The sequence below is a fragment of the Schistocerca americana genome, chromosome 8 (assembly GCF_021461395.2).
Source record: "Schistocerca americana isolate TAMUIC-IGC-003095 chromosome 8, iqSchAmer2.1, whole genome shotgun sequence".
NCBI classification, from domain to species: domain Eukaryota; kingdom Metazoa; phylum Arthropoda; class Insecta; order Orthoptera; family Acrididae; genus Schistocerca; species Schistocerca americana.
The window spans coordinates 50,954,540-50,980,682 of NC_060126.1; the positions used below are offsets into that span (position 1 = coordinate 50,954,540).

The 26,143-nt window shown below is 37.8% G+C and overlaps 1 protein-coding gene across 1 annotated transcript in view; it reads left to right on the forward strand.

Moving 5' to 3' along the window:
• LOC124545113 overlaps nt 1-26,143 on the forward strand; it is a 72,928-nt gene that overhangs the window by 42,317 nt on the left and 4,468 nt on the right. The window contains exons 5-6 of the mRNA XM_047123930.1: nt 8,520-8,658; nt 16,943-17,072. Of these exons, the coding sequence (XP_046979886.1) occupies nt 8,520-8,658; nt 16,943-17,072 (269 nt within the window). The remainder of the gene's footprint in view (nt 1-8,519; nt 8,659-16,942; nt 17,073-26,143) is intronic.

The following is a 26,143-nucleotide window of genomic DNA, read 5'->3' on the forward strand; positions in this document are numbered from 1 at the left end:
CTCTTTCAGTTGTTCGTCTGCACCAGGGATGCTTTTTACTATGTTGTCCATTAGGAATCTTGTTGATGGTCCAGTGATGATCAGTTTCTTAAACATGAAATTTAAAAGCTCAGCTTGTGTATTACTGTCTTATGTTGCCACATGAGACTGGTCAATGAGTGGCCGGATGAAAGCCTTAGACTCACTTAGCAATTTCACATAGAACCAGAATTTTCTCAGGTTCTTGGACATATCTTTTGCGATGATGATTATGATGATGATGATGATGATAATTGGTGTATGTTTCATGCACAGATCTGTTCAGATGCATGAATCTCTACTAACCTATGCTTGTTGCCATTTTTACGTTCTCTTTTGAACAAAGAGTAAAACACCCTTTGATTCCTCAGCATTTTCTGAATTTCATTGTTACACCGTGGCAGGTGTTATCCATCCTTAATCCATTTTTTAGGCATGTAGTTCTCCAAAACATGATTTACAATCTGTTTAAACTTTGCCAAAAATGTGTCTGTGTTATTTTACTATCTGAATGAGACGCTAACAACTTATCTGCTCTTACTGGCAGAAACACTCTCCTGGCCTTCTTGACTTAATTATTAACTTTTGTAACCATATAGTTGCTGTACTTATCATGTATCATGCTGTTGGTAAGGTCTGACCTTTTGTAGCTACAAGGTGTAAGATATTTCCATTGTGTGCAGCCTGCTGAAATAACTGCTAAGGACAAGTTTCAGAAAACTTGTTCAACAGTACTTCAACAAAATTGTCTGTCTCAAACCCTTTGCTCCCCCACCCTCATCTCCACAATGAGTTCATAGATGTTACAGTCTACAGTCAGTATGTTGAAGTCACCTTCAACTAGTATTGCACAATCTGGGTATTTATAGACTGCTGACTGTAGACTTTCTTTGAACAACTCTAGAACTGTCACAGCAGAATCAGGTGACTGGTTAAATCATCCAACAATTAACTTAGTTTTGCCTACAGCTGTTATACACAACCAGAAGAGGAGAAGAAAATATTGTATACAGATGGCATGACGATACTGAACAATGAGAAAAATGTGGTAGAGCTTGAGTGAAGAGCATACATATTTGCAAACACCACAGCTCAGTTGCTCCTAGAATATGGATTTGTTCTAAACCTAAAAACGACTATGTATACAGTATTCAGAAATAAAGAGAAGGCTGTGTACATGGGTTTAGAGGTGGATTAAACAGTACTGGAAGAAGTAGAATCTACTGGATTCTTAGATATTACTGCGGAACCTCAGCTCTGTCATATTTGTAATGTAGTTATCACAGTATGCAGACAGATGGCTTCTGTGCACAGTATATCATGGACTCGTTGAACCATATTTGCAGTATGGAGTGATAATGTGGGGAAATGCAAACATTCAAGAAAAAAAGTAATCAGCATCATATTGAGAAGAAAGAGTTCTGAAACAAGAAGAAACTGTTTCAAAGGACTAGGCATCTTAACTTTTACGTTCTTGTACATATATAAAACTGTAATATGTGTCACAAAAGATAGTTCAGAGTAGACTACAAATCCTAGACTACACCCCCACAACACACAAGGGAAGAATGACATACGAAGCATACCCCACTGACTGACAATGCTTGAAGGACGACGCCAGTACTCATGCATCAAAGTACTAAGAAGTCTGCCTAAAAAACTGTGTAACAATGTACATGGCAATAAGTTGTCAAAGAACCTCATAGATTATCTGGTGGAAAAGGAATTTTACAATGCTGAAGAGTACTTATCACATTAAATTTGTATGTATTGTTACTTATGATCAGTTATGTTAGAATGTAAGAAAAATGGTTAGGAAGTATGTGATAAAGAAAGTTTTCTTTCTTTCTTTAATGCTGGACTTATGGGAAAACCTATCTGACCATGATGGAGTCTTTAAACAAGCTGACAACTTATAACTGAAATTCCTTGTATTAAAAATTAGATAGCAAAAGAGCACCATTGTTTGTAGTGTGAACATATAATTTGTGTTCAAACAGATCACTTGCATTACTTTAAAAGAGAGTGATGTGAAAGATAACCTTGCCTTGGGCAATATTAATTTGATAGCAAAAGACTTTGAAGAAAAGACAGTGAAATTATGTCTAATATTTGTGCAGCTTGAGGTAGTATGATTAGACTTTGCAGTCATTACATTGATTTGTGTATTTAGGTTATCTCACAAACAGCACTGATTTTATTACATCACAAAGTGTTAGTGTTTACTAATACAACTTTGACAAATAAAGTGGCATTCATTTTTTTAAAATACTTCAAACATTATTGTTGTGACTGCTTAGCAACCCCAAAAGCCACCATTTGTTTCACTGTTAAGAAAGCAATATTAGAAGCACAGCCTATGAAGCAGAATTTCCATGGGGACAATGCGATAGCTCTAAAAGACATTAGGTATGCCGGTCTCTTCTCAAACAATGGGTAGAACACTGAGTGCAGACTGACAGGATTTATTATTGCAGTTTATCCCAATGTAGCGCTCAAAATGCAACTTCATGTAATGGATTACTGATGGTATTAGCATTTCTAGATGTTGTATTTCAATCTTTTGCAATAAAACAGACCTGGAGGGAACTGCTACTTACTGACGGGAATGGAAAGTGTTACACCATGAACATCTTGAGCACTACACAGTAAGGTCATCGGCGTCCATTCTCAGTACAGTGGTAGAAGTAGTCATAGTTGTTAAAATTAAAAATAAAGTCTATAAATCTACAAATCTAATCATTAAAATATTGCACATACATTCATCAGTATCTCTGTCTGTATTACTCTCTTCTATTAAAAATACTGAAAAAATGGATTGTACATAAATGTGGCTGGATGACTATGCAGTTAATAGGATGAGTCATCATACTGGAACAAATTAAAATCTTTGTCCATTCAGATTGGCTATGAAATGACACCATGAAGTTTCAATAATTTTCTGGGTATTATCTCATATGGCCAAAACTTAGGATAAGTCCCTCAGTATACCAAGGCATATAAAACACAAGATGTTAGAACATGATGCATTCTGTGTCTTAATACACAAAGCTGCTTTCTGATGGATCTTCTAGTCCAAAGAGGTAAGTGTTTGTCACTGGGTACTGTCTGAAATGAAGGTGAGTGAGCACCACTTTGTCTTCCCACTGATAACCGAACTACGTTTGCTATTGTCGGCTTATTGGTTTGACTGAATACAGCTTGTTATTTGCCACTTCCTGCCACTGGGTCTCCACACAGCCATCAGCATGTGAGGGGAGAGGATGGGGTGGAAAGGGAGCAACATTCTAGTGGACTATTGTGTTTCCCTGGCAGGCTGCTTTCATTGCTCTGTCAGCAACATCATTTCCTTCAGTCCCAGCAGAATACCACCTCTTTTATCCTGTTATGGGAAGACAGTGTCTTGCACCATATGAGCTATCTTATTTGTTGACTAACTTTTAAAACACTGAGAGTCTGAATAGACAAACTTGATCTAGTAGTTTGACTGCCCACAACTCTGCATAGCACTCTGGAAGTGACTTGGGAGGTAGATTTTAATGTCACCATGAGGGAAGATAACAGGACATCTGCCTTTATACACAAAATTCATCAACCGACCACGGCATAACAGCCCGGATAATCATAATGGACATGACATTTCCAGCCGTGAAAGTCTACATTTTAGTATGTTCAGTACTATGACAGAATTATCTGTAAAATAGTAACAATAATAATAATACATCCAACTGGCTGAGGAAGTCAAAGACATGTGGCATCAGGATAAAGTTGACATATCAACTACAGGAGTCATACCACACAATATCCACCAGTACATCAATGCAATACAGCTACATGCAAACATATATATATACAACTACAGAAATCCGTAATTATTGATACATGTTCAATTACCTGAAAGTTCCTAAATGCAATATAACATACACCGTACAGTTAAAAGGAAGTGACGCTTGATCAAGGTCCGTGTCACTCCATTTTTAACCGGACTTAATGTCTGAGAAAGTGAAGGAAATAATAATAATAATAATAATAATAATAATAATAATAATAATAATAATAATAATAATAATAATCCCCGTGGAGGCCCGGGAAAAGAATAGGCCTCCGGTATGTTCTGCCAGTCGTAAAAGGCGACAAAAAGAACAAACCACTAATAGGGCTAACCCCCCTTTTAGTGTGATTAGTTGGTTCGGGACAGAACTAAAGAAGCCTCGGACAAGCGCCGTCATGGTCGGGGATGATGCTTGAACCCTATGCCCGCCCACAATGGTAACGACACTGCTAGCCAACTGGAAAATGATTTAAATCCAAATAGAGGTGTTTTGCAGGATATGCTTCCTGCAACCACCCTAGAAGGAAAACAAAGACAGAGGATGAGATGGTCAGATGAAGTTAATCGACACCTCATGTTCTGTTATTACCAAGCAACAAACCTAGGAACCAACACAACTGGATACAGATCACAAGTACACACAACATTTATTACCAGATACCCAGAATTAAAATTTTTAACAGAACAATGACTAGCTGATCAAATCCGTGTAATAATAAAAAATGACAGGATACCCCAGTCAGAATTAGAAAACATCAAACAACAAGTACAACAAATACTGGAACAAAATAATGTGCAATCAGAAGAAGAAGAAATTACAGTAATGGACTCAAACATCCCAGAGCAAACAAACAAAGAACAACACGCACCAATTAAACAATCAGAGGAAAACGAAATCTTAAGACAGCCACCAGAACAAGCACAAATAGAACACGAAGTGACACAGATGTTAGATATAGAAGAAAAATTTCAGCTAACATATATAGAATACAAAGACACAAATACAGACATTATTCCATTCTTGCATAGACTGCCAAGTAACCCACAAGTCGAAACAACAATAAAAACTATCAACACAATCATACACAACAAAATATATGAATATACAATTATGGAAGAGTTACAACTACTGGTTTATATAGGAGCACTCACTACACTAAATATACACACTAGGCAGAGATCAGAACCAACAAACACACAGAAGAAACCCACAAAACCAGCATGGCAACACAGGCTACAGATCAAAATAGAAAAACTGAGAAAAGACATCGGACAGCTAACACAATTTATAAGAAATGAAATCTCGGAAAAAAAACGAAAAAGGTTAGGTAAAATCTCACAACAAGAAGCGACAGAGCAATTAGACGAAAAGAAGCAGAAATTACAAGCATTAGCCAAACGACTCAGAAGATACAAAAAAAGTGAAAATAGAAGGAAACAAAACCAAACATTCAACACAAACCAAAAGAAATTTTACCAGACAATAGATAACACACACATTAAAATAAACAATCCACCAAACATAACAGACATGGAACACTTCTGGAGCAACATATGGTCAAACCCGGTACAACATAACAGGCATGCACGATGGATACAAGCAGCAACAGACACATACAAGATGATACCACAAATGCAACATGAAGTCACCCAAGCAATTAATTCTACTCACAATTGGAAAGCCCCTGGAAATGATAAAATAACAAATTTCTGGTTAAAGTAGTTCACCTCAACACATTCACATCTAACTAAATTATTTAACAGTTACATTGCAGACCCATACACATTCCCTGAGACACTTACACACAGAATAACATATCTGAAACCTAAAGATCAAGCAGACACAGCGAACCCAGCTAAATATCGCCCCATAACATGCCTACCAACAATATACAAAATATTAACTTCAGTCATTAAACAGAAATTAATGACACATACAACACAGAACAAAATTAGAAATGAAGAACAAAAAGGCTGTTGCAAAGGAGCACGAGGATGTAAAGAGCAACTGATAATAGATGCAGAGGTGACATATCAAGCTAAAACTAAACAAAGGTCGCTACACTATGCATACATTGATTACCAAAAGCTTTTGATAGTGTACCCCACTCATGGTTACTACAAATATTGGAAATATACAAAGTAGATCCTAAATTGATACAGTTCCTGAACATAGTAATGAAAAATTGGAAAACCACACTTAATATCCAAACAAATTCAAATAATATCACATCACAGCCAATACAGATTAAGCGTGGAATATACCAAGGAGACTCATTAAGTCCTTTCTGGTTCTGCCTTGCTCTGAACCCACTATCCAACATGCTAAATAATACAAATTATGGATACAATATTACTGGAACATACCCACACAAAATCACACATTTGCTATACATGGATGATCTAAAACTACTGGCAGCAACAAATCAACAACTCAACCAATTACTAAAGATAACAGAAGTATTCAGCAATGATATAAGTATGGCTTTTGGAACAGACAAATGTAAGAAAAATAGCATAGTCAAGGGAAAACACACTAAACAAGAAGATTACATATTGGATAACCACAGCGACTGCATAGAAGCGATGGAAAAAACAGATGCCTATAAATATCTAGGATACAGACAAAAATAGGAATAGATAATACAAATATTAAAGAAGAACTAAAAGAAAAATATAGACAAAGACTAACAAAAATACTGAAAACAGAATTGACAGCAAGAAACAAGACAAAAGCTATAAATACTTATGCCATACCAGTATTGACCTACTCATTTGGAGTAGTGAAATGGAGTAACACAGACCTAGAAGCACTCAATACACTTACACGATCACAATGCCACAAATATAGAATACATCACATACATTCAGGAACAGAAAGATTCACATTAAGCAGAAAGGAAGGAGGAAGGGGATTTATCGACATAAAAAACCTACATTATGGACAGGTAGACAATTTAAGAAAATTCTTTCTAGAACGAGCAGAAACTAGCAAAATACACAAGGCAATCACTCATATAAATAAATCGGCTACACCACTGCAATTTCATAACCACTTCTACAACCCTTTAGATCACATAACATCAACAGATACGAAGAAAGTAAATTGGAAAAAGAAAACACTTCATGGCAAGCACCCATATCATGTAACACTGCCACACATCGATCAATACGCATCCAACACATGGCTAAGAAAAGGCAATATATACAGTGAGACAGAAGGATTCATGATTGCAATACAGGATCAAACAATAAACACCAGGTATTACAGCAAGCATATTATTAAAGATCCCAATACCACAACGGATAAATGCAGACTTTGTAAACAACAAATAGAAACAGTAGATCACATCACAAGTGGATGTACAATACTAGCAAATACAGAATACCCCAGAAGACATGACAATGTCGCAAAAATAATACATCAACAGCTTGCCTTACAACATAAACTTTTAAAACAACCCGTTCCTACATACAAGTATGCACCACAAAATGTACTGGAGAATGATGAATACAAATTATACTGGAACAGAACCATTATAACGGATAAAACAACGCCACATAACAAACCTGACATCATACTCACCAATAAAAAGAAGAAATTAACACAACTAATCGAAATATCCATACCCAATACAACAAATATACAAAAGAAAACAGGAGAAAAAATTGAAAAATACATCCAACTGGCTGAGGAAGTCAAGGACATGTGGCATCAGGATAAAGTTGACATTATACCAATTATACTATCAACTACAGGAGTCATACCACACAATATCCACCAGTACATCAACGCAATACAGCTACATCCAAACATATATATACAACTACAGAAATCCGTAATTATTGATACGTGTTCAATTACCCGAAAGTTCCTAAACGCAATGTAACATATACCGTACAGTTAAAAGGAAGTCACGCTTGATCAAGGTCCGCGTCACTTTCATTTCGAACCAGATCTAAGGTCTGAGAAAGAAATAATAATAATAATAATAATAATAATAACATCTGAGAATTAATAATAAATTACACTATCTAATCCCCCAGTTTTTAAGATTAAAACGTGGTAAGCCTAAGCTTGGTACCAATTTTGATGCTGGAGTTCCTTGATTTTGCCATTCCTCAAGGAGAAAATATTTTACTACCAGAGCTTTCCCACACTTCAGGTTCAGGTGTTGTGACTGTCTTTTTCATTAGCAGAGTGGGTAACCTACATCTCTACTGGCATGCACAGGTACAGCAGTGAGTGCACTTCTATGTGGACATAAAATCATGACACGCGATATCAAATAAATTTCTCAAAGTTTATAAAGCTGATGCATTATTGTGATAACAACTGTGCTTGTATTCATGGTTTGTTTGGTCAAAGTGAGGAGGATTCATCTGTGAAGGAAATTGCCTGTCAGATGTGTGTGGGAACTCTACTTGAACATGCAAAAGATCTGCATCTAGTTGGATTAATAGGAATACTCATCATGTACTAGGGAGTGCACTTAGGAGAATTCATACTGCAGAAACATGTCTGTATGAGTTTCATTTAATATAGTCATTGTCTATAAAATGTGTACTACAGTTTCTACACATTTCCCATTCTCTCTGTCTCTCCTGCACCTCTCCTGCCCATCTCTGTTAGTAAATTAATTTACTCATGTCTTCATTTGTTTTTCAGGCAAAATTGTGACATTCATGCAGTTAAAGCTCTTCGAAAATTTTATCAGCGTCCCTATTTCTTGGCAAGCTCTGTTTCACCAGCCCATTTTAATTGGGTTCTGATGTCCTCTGATTACAATACAAAAGTGTACAAAAAGGTATGTACTTATTTCTGTGTGTGTTTATTGTAGCAGATGAACATTAAAATTTGATACTGCAAGTAAAATGTTAATACTGAAGGATTAATTTGTAAGGTAATGTTCTTATGTAAACCTTGATTTTAATCCAATCAATCTAGACTAAAGTTCCTAACTTATTTCCTTAAAGTTAGGACTCAACGGATGTGCAATAACATTCTATTGATGACTGTAATCTAAGTTGAAACCATTTTTTCATTAAATTAGTATAATTGTAAACCAGTGGTATGTAAATCAATGTACCATACACTTAAAAAGTTTCTTAGTAAAAATGCACTTCTTTGAAGATATCATTCAAACTTAGCTATGAGAATTGGCATGTTTGAAACATATACAGTATATGACCAGGGCCTTTGATTTGTGAAGCAGAGTGTAACACTGAAACACCTGCCTCCTATCCATCAGGCTAAGCATTGATGTGAGAACTCTTGCCCTTACTCTCTCCTTGATGTCAGTGCTAGTCTTTTACTGTTATATATATCATCTACTTGCTGGAATGTTTGTGTTTGACACTTGCCAAATTCTTAAAACCAAATCAGTTACTGGAAAATTGTTAAAATCCCGACAGAATCAGACGGTGGAAAATTTGTGATGGAATAACAAAAATATGAAATGGACTTGACAGAGGTAGTGTTGAGGTGCAGACAAGCACATTGAAAAGACTGCAAGATATTATCAACTAAGTCCTCCGTCAGATGTTCACAAACATGCATGCATGTACGCACATGCACCAGATTCTAGCGCTGCCTGTGGGAATGTGTAGGGTTGTGTTGTGGACAGGATGGTGGGCTGCTAGGTGCAGCACTGGGAGGTTGTGCTGGAGGGGGAGAGGGTGAGACGAGGGTGAGAGGAGAGAAGTAGACAAGGGGATGCACTGGCGAGAGGAAAGGTGTGAACAAGGCCTGAGTGGGAGCAAAGAAGGGGACAGAAGCAGGTGAGGGACTGCTAAAGATTGAGGAAGTGTTACAGGAATGAAGGACATGTTGCTGGGAGAGTTACCATCAGCACAGTTAAGACAAGCTGGTGTTAATATGGAGAATGCTTTGCTACTTATTATGTATTTTTTCAATAATTATTGATTTTTTTTATATTCTTCTTCTATATGCCTATGTAACCAAGGACACTAACAGGTGCTAGTACATTATGGAGGTGGCAGTGTGGAGTTCCAGATCACAGGATATTTTGCAAATCTTGTGGACTAAACTGAAAACTTCCTGACAGTGTCTCATGAATGAGGCAGGTTACACTGTTGCTGTTAGGTGTGTTTGTGTTCCTTTTGGTATCATTAAAGAGGAATAACCTATGTGCTAGCACAAGATTGCATAACTCCCTTACTTTCATTCTGTTTCATTCCCATGAAACACAACAGTAGCACATGCGCTAATGTCATTCACAAGGCAAAGATGAATATTTACTGTTCTATAATGGAGCAGACGGCAAACATAACTAATGTTTGTTAGACCGTTATGGATTATGATGTTCATTGCATGTGCAAAGTGAACTGGTCACCTATCCATAGCAGGAAGTAATATGGTCATGTGACTAGGTACAGTCATGATCCAATTCAGAGTAATGAGTGTTGTTCGACTATGCGAGGGCAAAATGTGATGTGGTAAATATGTGTTGCAAGCCACAACAACTTGCTCTTAATGCCATTAATTTTACTGACAGTGACAATGAAGAACTTGTGAAGCTGCAAGCAAATGTTCAAAAGCAAAAATTAGCAAGGTCACTGTGCTCAAATTGTGGAAAGAGGGACATGATGCCAAGTGCAGCAGGATTCAAGTATCTGCCCAAAGCAGAATAAGTGAAATACACACAATAATTATTTTAACTGAGTCTATAGATAAATCTGTGGTTAGACAGCAATTTGTGTGATATTATGAAAAATACGAGGAATACACACTCTGCAAAAATTTCACAGCTTTTTTTTGCACAGAATTAGACCTCCAGGCTAGCAAAGAACATCCAAGAAAAATTGTTCCATCTATGAGATTGCATTTTAAAAGGTGCCAGAATGAATCAATTGTCATGTGCAGATGAGAGAACTTACTTGCAAAATGTGTATACTTCATTGGATTTTTTGCAAACAAATCATCACAATTAAAGCAGCCAGTGGTTTATTTACATGATCCATGACATCATACACAGTGCACTGAGAATAAGTATTCCTAAGTAACAGTCTGATAAGATTAGTGTGAAATAGCACCACCAAGCAATGTTTCATTGTTGTGGATGTAGAATTTTGTTTCGTGTCTATTTTTCCTCTGTGATTGGAACAAGAAAACTTTGAACTATCAGGAAAAATGGCCAGAAAAATCATTCCATTTACAATGTTTTGCAAGAAAATGATCCCCTTCCTACTGCTGTCATAACATTTAGACCTATACTACTTACATACTTTGTTGCTTGTATAATCTTGCAAAGAAAAAGATTCATAGTCATAATATATGAAGCATCTTGTTCTCTAACCTGAAAAATAAGTAAATAAATAAATAAATAAATAAATAAATAAATATTGCCATCTAGCCTGATGCTAGCACTTGGATAGAATGCTACTTTGAAGAGTTGCACATCAGTTTCACTGCTTTTATATTTAAGCAGCATTTCTATTGGCTTCATATGGCTCCTCCCAGATAAAAATTGGTGACAGTCACCTAGAATCAAACTAAGGACCTCAGCATTACTAATCAAAAGCACCATCTGCTAGACCATGTGGCCAGTTTGCCTTCACTGCCATCACACTAGCTTTTACAATAGTGATTTTAAAATTGTATGATGACTACTAGCGAGGGGCCATTTTTGATGTATGAGGAAACTGAAAAGTACAATAAAATTGACAATATAAGGAAAAGGATATATTGTTAGTCACAGTAAAGATGAGGTGTTGAATTGCAGTCAGTCACCAAGCTATCTCTGGCAGCTCGGACCAGAATGCCAAAGCTGGTGTGTGTGTGTGTGTGTGTGTGTGTGTGTGTGTGTGTGTCACCTTTATGTTGAGTTGCAATCAATCCTTTTACTTATGTTGTTGATATTTCAGCCTGGAGTTTTCATTGTTTGAGGTAATAAAATGTCATGGTGTATTTGAACAAACTCAACTTTATTATACATGACTGAAACAGCTGATGATTAATCAACAGGCAGCTGTGGAATATAGTGACATCACCTGAACTTTTACGAATACTACCAGCAAAGTGTCATGAGAAAGTAACATAAAATAAGCTGTACATTCTGTTTTTCTTGTTATAAATAGGTGCTTCATTCAATGGCACATACAAATGTGTGCTAGTGCTGCAACATACATTATTGCTACATCATCTCTTGATTTTTCAGCCATAAACATGATGGTGCTGCAGCCTGTGCAGGTAACCAGTTTGTTTTGCTGGGTAATAGTTACTTTTGCTTCCAGTCTCTGTACAATCTCCCATTTAATTTATACCCTAGCATTCTTCTCATTTCTCCTCTTATTTATATCTAGTGCAAGTTTTCCTCAACACTTTATTTTTCCTGATGTCTTTCACTGTTTGATATGTCTTCTTATAGCTTTTGTCTATGTGATTGTGTAGTTCCATTTGCAAGTTCCTTATCCAATGAATTAATTGAGTATGTTTCTTCCTCTGCTCTAAAACAGTTGTATTGTGGTCTCTGTTTTCGTACACCAGCTCTGTTGGCAGCCAGCAGAATATTGATTTTTTATAAGCTATTTACACTTCTCCAGTTATGTCAGTTTACAAGTTATTTTACAATATTGTACTAAGTAAACTACAAGAACACAGTAGAAAAAAGCTTGAAAACCAGAGTAAAACGTTTTGCAGCTCCAAAAAGTAGAAAGTAATGTAATTTGGAAGCAGCAGAAGTATAGTGCTCAACTAATGGAAATGGCACAGAATGTTGACTGAGGTATCTGTGGAAAGATTTTGTCTCTGCTATTGTACTGAGAGATGTATTCTCATTTGAAGCAGAGCATATGGTCTGTAACAATGTTATGGAAAGGAAAGTTGCTACTTGCTGTATAGTGGAAATGCTGAGTCTCAGATAGGCACAAAAAAAGGATTATCACAATATAAGATTTGGGCCATCACACACACACACACACACACACACACACACACACACACACACACACACACACAACTTACATACAAATGACTGCAGCTGAAGCCCCCACACTGCGAGCAACAGGGGCAGTGCGTGATGGTGGGAGCAGCAACTGGGTAAGGGTAAGGAGGAGGCTGGAACAGGGAGAGGGAGGGATTGCAGGGTAGGGGTGGGGGCCAGTGAAGTGCTGCTGGGGAATGTGAAAGGACGAGGTGGAGAGAGGGTAGGGCAGCTAGGTGGAGTCAGGAGGTTAAACGGTGGGCAGGGGAGAGGTTGGGGGGGGGGGGGGGGTGGAAAAGGAGAGAATGAGGGCTATGTAGTGATGGAATGGGAACAGGTTGGATGAGGCAAGGAGTGTTCCTGGAATACAGGATATATTGCAGGGAGAGTTCCCACTTGCATAATTCAGAAAATCTTGTGTTGGTGGGAAGGATCCATATGGCACAGGCTGTGAACCAGTCATTGAAATGAAGGATGTCATGTTGGGCAGTGTGCTCAGCAACAGGGTGGTCCACTTGTTTCTTGGCCACAGTTTGTCAGTCACCATTCATATGGACAGACAGCTTGTTGGTTGTCATGGCCACATAGAATGCAGCACAGTGTTTGCAGCAGCTTAGCATGGCTGATTTCATGGGTAGCCCTGCCTTTGATGGGATAGATGATGATTGTGACTGGATTGGAGTAGGAGGTGGTGGGAGGATTTATGGGACATGTCTTGCATCTAGGTCTATTACAGGGATATGAACCCTGAGGTGAGGGGTCAGGAGCAGAGGTTATGAGGGGATGGAAAAGTATATTATGTATGTTCGGTGGACAGCGGAATACCGTTATGGGAGGGTTGGGAAGGTTAATGGGTGGGACATTTCTCATTTCAGGGCACAATGAGAGGTAGTCAAAACCCTGGTGGGGGATGTAATTCAGTTGCTCCAGTCCTGGGTGGTACTGAGTTGCAAGGGGAATGCTCCTCTCTGGCTCGATGGTGACACTAATGATGGCTGTGGAAAACCTCAAAGATAAGGCATGGGAGATTTGTATTTGTATTTGTACAAGGTTGGGAGGATAATTACAGTCTGTGAAGGCCTCAGTGAGACCCTCGGTATATTTAGAGAGGGACTGCTCATCACTGCAGATGCAATAACAGGTGGCTAGGCTGTATGGAAGGGACTTCTTGGTATGGAACAGATGGCAGCTGCTGAAGTGAAGATATTGCTGGTGGGTAGTATGTATGATATGGACAGAGGTGGAGGTAAACATCTGGGAAGCTGGTTTGTTGGATTGAGTTGGACCAGGTGAAGCAAATGGGGGTACACTGTTGAGGTTCTGCAGGAATGTGGATAATGTGTCCTCACCCTCGATCCAGATCACAAAGATGTCATCAATGAATTTGAACCAGGTGAGGGGTTTGGATTCTGGGAGTTTAGGAAGGATTCCTCTAGATGTCTCATGAATCGGTTGACATAGGATGGTGCCATGCAGGTGCCCATTACCATACCCTGGATTTGTTTCTAGGTAATGCCTTCAAAGGAGAAGAAATTGTCGGTGAGGATATAGTTGGTCATGGCAACTATGAAAAAGGTTGTTGCTTTGGAATCCATTGAGTGTTGGGAAAGGTATTGTTCAACAGCAGTAAGGCCACAGTCATTAGGGATGTTGGTGTAAAGGGAGGTGGCATTAATAGTGATGAGCAGGGCATCGTGTAGTAAAGAAATAGGAACTGTGGAGAGTCAGTGGAGGAAATGGTTGGTATCTTTTATATAGGAGGGTAGGTTCTGGGTAATAGGTTGAAGGTGTTGGTCTAAGAGAGTAGAAACACTCTGTGGGGGCACAGTAACAGGCCACAATGGAGGATCTGGGGTAGGTTACGTTTCCAAATGTGGTATACGTTTCCAAATGTGGTATACGTTTCCAAATGTGGTATACGTTTCCAAATGTGGTATACGTTTCCAAATGTGGTATACGTTTCCAAATGTGGTATACGTTTCCAAATGTGGTATACGTTTCCAAATGTGGTATACGTTTCCAAATGTGGTATACGTTTCCAAATGTGGTATACGTTTCCAAATGTGGTATACGTTTCCAAATGTGGTATACGTTTCCAAATGTGGTATACGTTTCCAAATGTGGTATACGTTTCCAAATGTGGTATACGTTTCCAAATGTGGTATACGTTTCCAAATGTGGTATACGTTTCCAAATGTGGTATACGTTTCCAAATGTGGTATACGTTTCCAAATGTGGTATACGTTTCCAAATGTGGTATACGTTTCCAAATGTGGTATACGTTTCCAAATGTGGTATACGTTTCCAAATGTGGTATACGTTTCCAAATGTGGTATACGTTTCCAAATGTGGTATACGTTTCCAAATGTGGTATACGTTTCCAAATGTGGTATACGTTTCCAAATGTGGTATACGTTTCCAAATGTGGTATACGTTTCCAAATGTGGTATACGTTTCCAAATGTGGTATACGTTTCCAAATGTGGTATACGTTTCCAAATGTGGTATACGTTTCCAAATGTGGTATACGTTTCCAAATGTGGTATACGTTTCCAAATGTGGTATACGTTTCCAAATGTGGTATACGTTTCCAAATGTGGTATACGTTTCCAAATGTGGTATACGTTTCCAAATGTGGTATACGTTTCCAAATGTGGTATACGTTTCCAAATGTGGTATACGTTTCCAAATGTGGTATACGTTTCCAAATGTGGTATACGTTTCCAAATGTGGTATACGTTTCCAAATGTGGTATACGTTTCCAAATGTGGTATACGTTTCCAAATGTGGTATACGTTTCCAAATGTGGTATACGTTTCCAAATGTGGTATACGTTTCCAAATGTGGTATACGTTTCCAAATGTGGTATACGTTTCCAAATGTCGTATACGTTTCCATTTTTCAGTGATTTAGATGTTCAGAGTCTCTTAAACTAAAATTTATGTTTGTCTCTCACATGTATGATAAATGATATCCATTGAAGGTTAATTAACATATTCCTGTTTTGCTGAATTTGTTTGAAGTTGTTTAAAGTGTTTGTAATCCTGCTGTTCAGTGTCACCACAAATCACCTTGAGTGTGTAATGGACCATTCCTCTCATCAACTCGTATATTCATAAAATTTGTCTGGTTATTCCAGTGACTGAGGGAATCTGCCGGACTTGTTTCCGAGACAGGTAGGGCTCATTCACATGCCTTCGGCATCTTTTTAATAGGAAATGTCACAGTGCTGTACTCATTTCCAAACATGGAAGTGTCATGGCAGCCATCCCACCCAAGGGGGTTAACATCTAATCTACTTAATAGAATAGATTCTAACATAACTTCCTTGATCCCACAAAAACTGACAAGGGAAATCGATCTCACTGTGACCAAACTGTCATCTGATGTTATTGGGTAACCTTTGGCAACCATTGCTGCTGTCACTGTAAATGCAGCCTAAAGATTGTCTATGGTCCAAATATGCTTGATGATTTTCGGATGTCCTCTTTCCAGGTTTGGAGCATGTTATGAATACATTCTTGAATTTTATATGAAGTTATTAGACTTCCTCAAGTCATCTTGGCCAAAATCTTTCATTTTCTTCTTGCAGATATAGGTTTCCCTACTTATATTGCTGGAATACCATACCTAGTATGATCTTTTATTAGTAATCTCAGTGGATTCAGACTTTTGTTTTATCTCTAGGGAGTTGCAAATGTTTGATTTTAACACAATACCTGCACCTTATTTTATCATCTCTAATAAAAGACTCATGGCCATTTTTTGTGATTAAACCTGTGCTTTACGTTGAAATATCTGGGTAGATACAAATTTTTCAAATGATAAGCTTCCTTGAGGAAAACGTGTTTTGATCTCTGAGTGACCTGCTCCTTCTTTCTGTCCTTTCCCAAGCAGTCCAACCTCACCTTTCTCTCCCTGAGGAGGAAAGAACTAACATTTCTGAAACAGGATAATTATTTGTACTTTCGTGTGGCTGTATCAGCTGTACTTATAATTTTTGCTTCTTTAAGGTAAGTTCTGGCCAGCCTTTGTTGTTAAAGAAGTACACTTCAGAATATTATACTGGGCAGAGTTATTAATTTTTCCTGACACATTTATGAAGAATGCTTTGTAAAGATTACATCCCTGTTTTAACATTTTTCTAGGTGGAGCTGGATTCTGGGCTTATAATGCTGGCACAGCTAAGAGGTTCTACAGCATTTCGGTTAACACCAATGAATCCTTGTAATTCATCTTGTCCTATGCTTCTTGGAGATTTACAAGAAGGAGAGATGTGTGAGTACAAACTTCATTTGTGTAAATTATTTTTCATTTAATTAGCTATGTAGGAAATTATTCAAAAATTTCATTCGTTATGCCCTTCTAAGGAGCAGCACCAACTGATGATTATTTACTGTTTTAGAAATTTGTTTTCAGCTTTGAAAGTAGACAATTCTTCTTTTCTCCCAGGTTCAATGAGCCACAAGTGCTTAAAGAACTTACAGATTGAGATGAAATCTAGCAAATGACTTGTTACACTAATTTATGAACTTTTGCTTTGCATACTTTAACCCCCCTTTGGAGTCAAAAAAGTAGCAGTATCAATCATAGAAAACTGCATTTCTTTGTTTTCAAGAAGAAAAAAGGAAAAAGTAACTACATTGTTCACAAATATGACATTAAAGAATACACAAACATTGTCATCCTTAAAACTTTTTTCTCCTTCCAACATTCCTGTTGGCATTTTGATAAAGAACTAGTCTTATGCAGAGATTTAAGTTCTCTATAATAGTCTTGCCTTTTCTAACATCATATTAATACAGGTTTTTTTGTACATTCAAGAACTGACCACACAACCCCTGCTCTAGCTCGTAAAGACATTTGTTATCCATCCTTTTGACACTGATAAACAAATTTTCACCTGTTATTGTCCTTCAAAGCAGTCACCAGCATTGTGTAGCACCCATTGCCAGCTATGTGGAAGGTGTAGTATACTGTTAGCAAACCTTGTTCTGTTGATGGTGTGAATGGAGCAGCCTAAAGTTATGGTGATTCTCATGTACGACTGTGATGGTGTTATCCTAATGCATTATGTTCCTCCATGGTAGACCATCAATGCACAGTATTACTGTTCATTTCTGGAGCATCACCTGTGACCAGTTTTGCGAAGGAAGTGGTAACACTTTCTGCACAACCCACCCATCATTTTCCACGACAATGCGCGGGTGCATACAACACAAGCTGTGGCTGCTCTGTTTGGTTGATGGGACTAGGAAGTACTGTACCATCCACCATACACCCTGGACTTGAGTCCTTGCGACTTTGATTTGATTCTGAAGATGAAGGAACTACTTTGTGGCATTTGCTTCAGAACTATTCCAGAGATTTGACTGCTCCATTTGCACCATCAACAGAACGGGCTCTGATAATGGTATACTATGCCTTCCACGTTGCTGGCAATGGGTTCTACACAATACTGGTGACTACTTTGAAAGACAGTAACAGGTGCAAACATGTAACTCTTTTGTATCAGTTGTGAATAAATAGTTGCCACTATTTAAGTTCCAACCCTCTTATATTCACAGTGTACCATCCATTGTCGTCTAAGAGTATGAGTATTTATATTGAATCTGTCATTATATATTTACCCAGACACCACCTTGTAACACCAACATTTGTTAAGGGAGGAGGCATATTGTCTTGTAAAGACACAGCAACTACAAAATTATTATTTATTTCAATAATAGCTGCAAAATGGTACAGATGATGGTGGCCAATTTGTTAGAAGCCATCTTTAGATCTATAAGGCCTACAAAATGGAAAGTATGGAATGTGTGAAAGTTGTATTTGGACTCATTGGTCATGGTATAACATATGAGATGGATCAAAGTGAATATCTACACCAATGCTACAATTCTGAGTAGGACAGTGTACATGATGGTTGCTGTCTTCTCTTCCTGACCTTCCTGGATGCTTTTCCACCAATTGTTTTATATCTATTTAAAATAATTGTATGTCTTTGTTTCTATATATTGTCATATATATGAGGAGCAGTCATTATTATGTGCATGATTTTTTAGCTATGGCAGGAAAAAAAGAGTATTGACAAACATTTCTGCTCCTGGAAGTGTAGCCACCCATGGCATGCTCCAGCAATGTGATTTCATTTTACAGGATCAAGATGGTGTGTGCCATCTCTTCATAATGTTGTTGTGGTCTTCAGTCCAAAGACAAGTTTTATGCAGCTCTCAATATCATACAGTAGAGCTGCATTTCAGCAGGCTATAAAACCTGTAATTTCACTTGCTTTCAGCTGTGCATTGTATCAGTATAGTGATGCCATATTGGTTACTATTACAAGGCCAGCTCAGTCAGTCATCCAGAATGTTTCTCCTGCTACTTCTCTTGTTCAGGAACCATTATCCTGCTGGCCTCTCCACATATATCCCACTGATGTGACTAAACCTACAGTATGGCTATTTGTAACTGAGAGACATGCAAGCAAATACATAAAGGCAAAGTCCTTGTTTCAATTTTTTTTAAAAGACCATACATAACATCAATGTGTCTTGTCACTTCAGTGTGTTTTCCCATTTTGTAAATGTTACTGAAATTCATAAAAGTAATTGTGTATTCTCCAATAATGCTTCTACTGACAAGTATTACCTTTCTTCTACACTGAACCATTTCTTTTCTGCTACCATGGGATGTTACTTCCACTATAAAGGTTTCAGCCTGCAGAACTAAGCCATATGACTGTAAAATTAAACTTAGACACCCAATCACACAGACTGTACATGTCAAATGCTTCATTTTTTGCTCATTAATTACCTGGAAGAATTCATCCAAACTACTGAAAATAATATTTGTGTGCCATGTGCAATTTGTCATTGACAAATAACAGCAAAGTGAATTTTTAGCTGTCTAGGTGTAAATAGGCATTGCTTTTTCACTCATATATTGTGATTTGTAGATCATATCTTGAAGAAGAAATTGAAACAGTATTACAATAATGGCAGTTCCAGCAAGGAAACAAAACTAAGACAAGATATAACTCACCAGTACCTTGTTGGTGTGTGTGGTACATAGGCATGTGCAACAGCACACACACTTTACTTGGTTTACCTGCTGGTCTGATTTTGCACATATACAACTGCACACAATTGCACCCTTCTGTGATTAAGTAGTAAGTCAGAGTACAGTACATTAGTAAAGAGACATAGGGATAATAAACTTTGTGTGAACTACACACGTAAGTACAAGAAGTCGGAAACTGTTGTAATTGAGATAGATCGCAATAAAATATCAGCATAACACAGAGATTCACAGCCAGGTTAGTGTAAAGGAATTTAGAATTTTGGTCTGTATGAAATGTAAGTGGCACTGGCTTTGGCCAAATGGTTGATTTGCTCCTGTAGTTAGTCACGTACAAATACTTAACATATAAATATATGTTGAAGAGCTGAAGTGAAAAAAGTGTGGCTCAGGTAAAATTAATGAAATTGGCGGGCTTCAGTTTAAAGGCAGGAAACTATGAAGTTGTAGTTTTCCTACAAAAAAGACTGCTTATGATACAGTGGAAAGCTTGTGCCATCACTAAAGCTAAAACACTAGAAGCAAAGTGTCCTTCATTACTGGTTACTGTAGCTATTAGTGCCTCAACTAGTTGTTCAGTATGTACAAACCAAAGTTGTGAATGATTTACTGAATAACAGAAAACGACTGACAGTCAGAATTAAACATGAACTGTATTGATTTGTTATGGGCTACTTCTGTTCCATATGTGAATATTTAATTAAACACTGGCAAACAAACATGTTTATTTTCTTGTAAATTTTATACTTATAACATGAGTAATGACAAAGACTAAAAAGTTCAAACAATAGAAAATCTTGGTTGTAATAACAGTATGTGTTAGAGTAGATTACTACTCGCCACATAGTGGAGGTGTTGAGATGATAGACAGGAAAATTCAGAAGTAGACAATTGGATATTATTAAAGTACCAGCTAGTCCAGTAACTTAATAATATTCAACATCTACTTCTGAATGTACCTGTCTGCCACTCTCAACACAACCTCTATGTGGTCCGTAGCAGTCCATCCTATTTCAGACTAATATGTTCATTTTATTGAATTTAAGCCATTGCCCTGTTCAGTAATCTGTTATATGCATATTCAGATAATGTAGATGGTACTAGTGATCCATGGAACATGTAACTAACTTACTACTAGGAGATCTTAACTACATACAACAAATTTTAGGAGCAATCTCTTTTCTAGGTCAGCTTCACTTTCCAATCAGTTTATGAATAAATCAGTGCCTTTGTTTCACCATGCCTGTACCTATATGATTATTATTCTAAATGCTCCTCTATTTAATTACACTTTCAGGTTTGTGAAAGGCTACAACTCGAGTTTATGCACATAAATCATGTTGTCAAAGCCAGATGAATTTTTGACAATATTAAGAAAAGGATAATTGCTACTCACCATGTAGGAGAGATGCTGAGTTGCATATAGAGACAACAAAAGATTGTCACAGAATGAGCTTTTGGTCAAATATTATTACCTCCATCGTGGATTTTCCATTGTTAATTTTGCTAGATGCATTTTTGCATTACATGAAATTTTCAGCTTTACATTTCTCTATAATCTGGGTTAGTAGCCAATGCTGACACCACTGGACAGTTTGGTGAGGTTTGACTGGTTACCATCATCATTACAGAGCAAAATGTGATTAACGTTTGTCATAATTCATTTTTATCATCTGTTATCTTCTGTGAGGGAAGGTTTACATAATAATTTCAAAAGACTGCTTCATTTTTTCCTGTTTAATAACAAGAAAGGCCATTTGTATTGTCATAGGCTAGGGAAATGGGCTGGATTAGAATGAGAATATTGTGATGTCTTGCTAAGAAGCATGGATCAGTGTTCCATTAGCTAGATCATTTACTAATGCAGCTACTCCAAATTATGAGTATCTGATAACCAAATGAAAATATGCTGCCTGTGGTTCCTCAAAGGTAAACTCCTTGCAGTGATGTAAAATGTACAACTGTTGAGTGTGGAAGCAAAATGATGTGGCTTCAGCACACTTGGTGGTGATCATCCAAAACCATCATCACACTATGGATAAGAGGAGGGAACTGGTCCCCTGGCATTTAGTTCACTGGATCTTACACCAGTGGACTTTCTCCTCTAGCATCATTCAAAACAAATGGTGTGTGTAAAGGATATACTGAACCTTAATCGCTTTCGCTTATTAAACCTTTCGGGGCAAAATAAAAAGAAATTAATTTCTAATTTTTCCTTGTTTTTATTGTATTAATTTTCATACAGTGAGACAGAATAATGTAAAAATTAAATGAAATATACGTAAACTGAACACATAGAGGGTGGTTTCAAATGGAGCCACTGCCCGCTAAATGTCATCACTTTTGACGAACGGTAAAAAGCAATTCCTTTCTGCAGATAAGCATAAGACTACCTGGCAGTGACTACATGTCCATCTGCTTCTGTGGGGTTTTTTGTTTGTGCTGCAGTGCACACAGCGCCTTGAGGTTCCATGTTCTGGCAGATGTTTTGCTTCCAGTATACGTTTCTCATGGGGAACAACAGTTTTGAATTTTTTTGCAAATGGTTCTGACGGTGTACTGAGATGGCCAGGACTATCTTTGAAGACAGTACTGCCTACCAGGCCTGTGGCAACACGTCTTTGAAATTCCTTTAGCACTTGCTTTGCTGTTGGATTACATAATCGAAACAGAATAAATGCATTTCCAATAGAAATATCAACTATATATCAAAATAATATTAGCCACCACCTTCATGATTTCCTGTCTATTGCATAAAAACTGTTCATCATATCTGCCTTATTGACAGATCCCATATTTCCATTATATGATTTCACTATTTTTGGGCAAGGTACCTTTGTGATTTTTCCATCCTTTTCTTTATGGCTGACTTCTTCAACACATATAGGTGACTCAATTGTAGACAGCAATATGACTACACATTTGTCTTTCCATTTGATGCAGGCAATGCCATCAGAACAAACTGACCAGTCAAACTCTCCTCTTTGCAACTCTTTGTCTGTTTTTAGTGTTGTTGTTGTTGTGGTCTTCAGTCCTGAGACTGGTTTGATGCAGCTCTCCATGCTACTCTATCCTGTGCAACCTTCTTCATCTCCCAGTACCTACTGCAACCTACATCCTTCTGAATCTGCTTAGTGTATTCATCTCTTGGTCTCCCTCTACGATTTTTACCCTCCACACTGCCCTCCAATACTAAACTGGTGATCCCTTGATGCCTCGGAACATGTCCTACCAACCGATCCCTTCTTCTAGTCAAGTTGTGCCACAACTTAGTGTAGGAAGTCCTTTTCTGTGTGATCTAATTGTTCCACAGGCAAAAAGTCCATCATCCTTTAGCTTCTGTAAAAGTGAGACACTGGTAAAAAAATTGTCAAAGTACATGTGGTATCCCTTTCCTTCCAAGCCTTTACACATATCTCTCACAATTCTCTCTCCTAAGGATTTTTCCACTTTGCCTTCAACTTTTCCAGTATATATCTGAAAAACACAAATATACCAAACCTTATCAGCTCTGACCCAGATTTTTTATCCCCTCTTGATTGGCTTTTGGGGCATATATTGTTTGAATGGGATTCATCCTTTGAAATTCACCATGCATTCACCTATAGCTTGCTACTTAGTAGGTGCATAGAATTCTTTGATCAGTATCTGATTGATTAGTGGACGGATTTTATATGATTTGTCATAATTCCTGCTCTCCCTTGAACACACAAAAGCGTTGTCATTGATGTGAATGTGCAAAAATCCTGCTGCACCTTTTTACCGACATTAGTGAGGAAATGCACTCATCGGAAAGTTCCTTGTGGGATGACCAGCAATCACGATAATAAGGTTTCTTGATTCCCATTAGAGTGTTTATAGCCAAAAATACTTTTAGTTCTGCTTTAGAAAGAGGCCTGAAATTGCCACCTTTCTGTGTTGCGTACAGGTTAGACTGGAAAACTATGTGTTTTTAACATTGTGTCACAAATCAGACAAAAAAAAACTACTGGCTGCATACCTTCACTGTCATTTTTAAGTTTTCCTCGTACACCAGCTTCCTCTGAAAAATTGGCGGCAAAGTTCATTGAACTGACGTCCTTCCTCCATGATGGAAGATAGTGGCAAATTGTCATTACTGCTGAAACTATCATCACTGTCATTGTCAAAATGGTCCTCACTCTCTTTCCAAAATAATTTGAGATAAAACAGGTGTTTCATTCACAAATCCAGATCACTGTCTTCAGCTAGCACATCACTTTCACTGTCACTGCTAGTGTCAATCTGTGAGTCAAGATCTGAAGGAATATCAGCGAAAAAGCACTCTAGAATTTCCTCATCCTTTAGTCTGTGAGAATACATCACATGAAACTGGGGAGGGGGGGAATTGTCACACCTACTAATGCTGCCGTTACAGGAGCAGTGGTTTCAAATGGAACCACCACAACATTCACGGAAATAAATGCATTGTTTTGGTTATTATTGCAGTACATATAGTATTAATGTAAACTGAACAGTATTCTGCATTTAATACATGCATAAGTTACCTAATACAAAAGAATACAGTCACAATTTGAGAACAAAGACGTTCGCGCACAGCGTACAAAAATGGGTATCCAACTCGCCTCACTACTTGCTAATATTTACAGATTTTGAAGTGGTTCCAGTGACAGCCACTAGAGGGCGGCACCAACTAGGCTGCTGAATGGTGTCCCAAATGTAGCCACTACTCTTTTGCCACAAAATGAGAAAACTGTAGGTGGTTTCTAATGGAACCACTTCCCCTGAAAGGGTTAAGTGAGCGGACAGTGAATAACGTGCTGAAAGATCTGAATGAAGCTTGTGTGGAATATGGGATGCAAATAAACACAGCAAAAACAGAGAGTATGATGACCAGTAGAAGTCACAGACTGTCCAATATTAAAATAGGACAATCTACCATTACCTAAGTAAGTGCGTTGAAATATCTTGGAAGCACAGTAACTGAAGACTTGAGATGTCACCAGGAGGTGAAAACTAGAATTTCCGTAGTGAAGGATACATTAAACAGAAAGATGAGACTCTTATGTGGAAAATTAGATAAAGGTAAGGAATAGGTGTGGCAAATGTTTTGTCTGGAGTGTGGAACTATATGGGGCAGAAACATGGCTGCTGAGACGAGAGGATGAAATAAGGTTAGAAGCATTTGAGATGTGGATGTGGAGGAGAATGGAGAGAATAAGCTGAATGGAAAGAGTGAGTAATGAAAGAGTATTGGAAAGGGTTGGTGAGAGATGATGTCTGCTGAAATTTGTAAGAGAAAGGAAAAAGAACTGGTTGGAACATTCATTGAGAAGGGAATGCTTGTTAGCAGATTCTTTGGAAGGATTGGTTTGTGGGAGAAGACTGAGAAGGAGATACAAGGTGATAGACAACATAAAGGGAAGAGGAAAATATGCAGACCTGAAGAGGATGGCAGAAGACCAGACAGCTTGGAGAACTACAATGTGAAAACCTGCATTTTGGCAGGGTGGTGGTGGTGGTGGTGGTGGTGGTGGTGGTGGTGATGATCACTTTCACTGGCTAATAACCACAGTCTGCTAATTTGTTAGATGTGACTTGTTGCAATGTGAAAGAGTATCCAAAAAAGCATTGTTCTGTTGTTAGATACATATTTTTGAGCAGCTTCGCAAATCATCTGCCTTAAATTGAGTCATAGTTCCTTTAAATATTCACTCCCAGAGTACACGATTGTAGCATCTGATAAATATGCTAAACAGTTGCCTGCATATCCATTAACTGAACACAGGCTACTGTTTGTCTTTGAAGCCCTTTGTTTTTTGGTAACCACAGTTGTTACAACTAAAACTACCCTTTCTAGCTCTTCTACATATATTTTCACACCTGTCAGCATTTTCCCTCTTTGGAGTTGGCATTGCTATGTTCTTGTTGAAATATGAGGGTATTTATCTTGCACCTTACATGAAACAGTTTTGTCATAGCTGACTTTCATAAGCATCTCAGTAATTCTGAGGGAATTCAATCTTCTCCAGGGGCCTTATTTCAACTTATATTCCAATGAATGAATGAAAATTAGGTGAAAGAAGCCATGTAGTCACAGAATTTTTGTACAGTGGTAGGGGAGGGGAGAGTGATGAACAACCCTGCCTGGTGAGTTGTGAGAGTGGGGAAGGGGGAAAAGGAAAATGTAAGGGTCACCTTTTAGATTTTATACATAAAATATAAGATGAAAGTCCTAAGATACATCTCCCCAATTACATACAAATTAGTAAAAATACTGAGGTGCAGTGGTC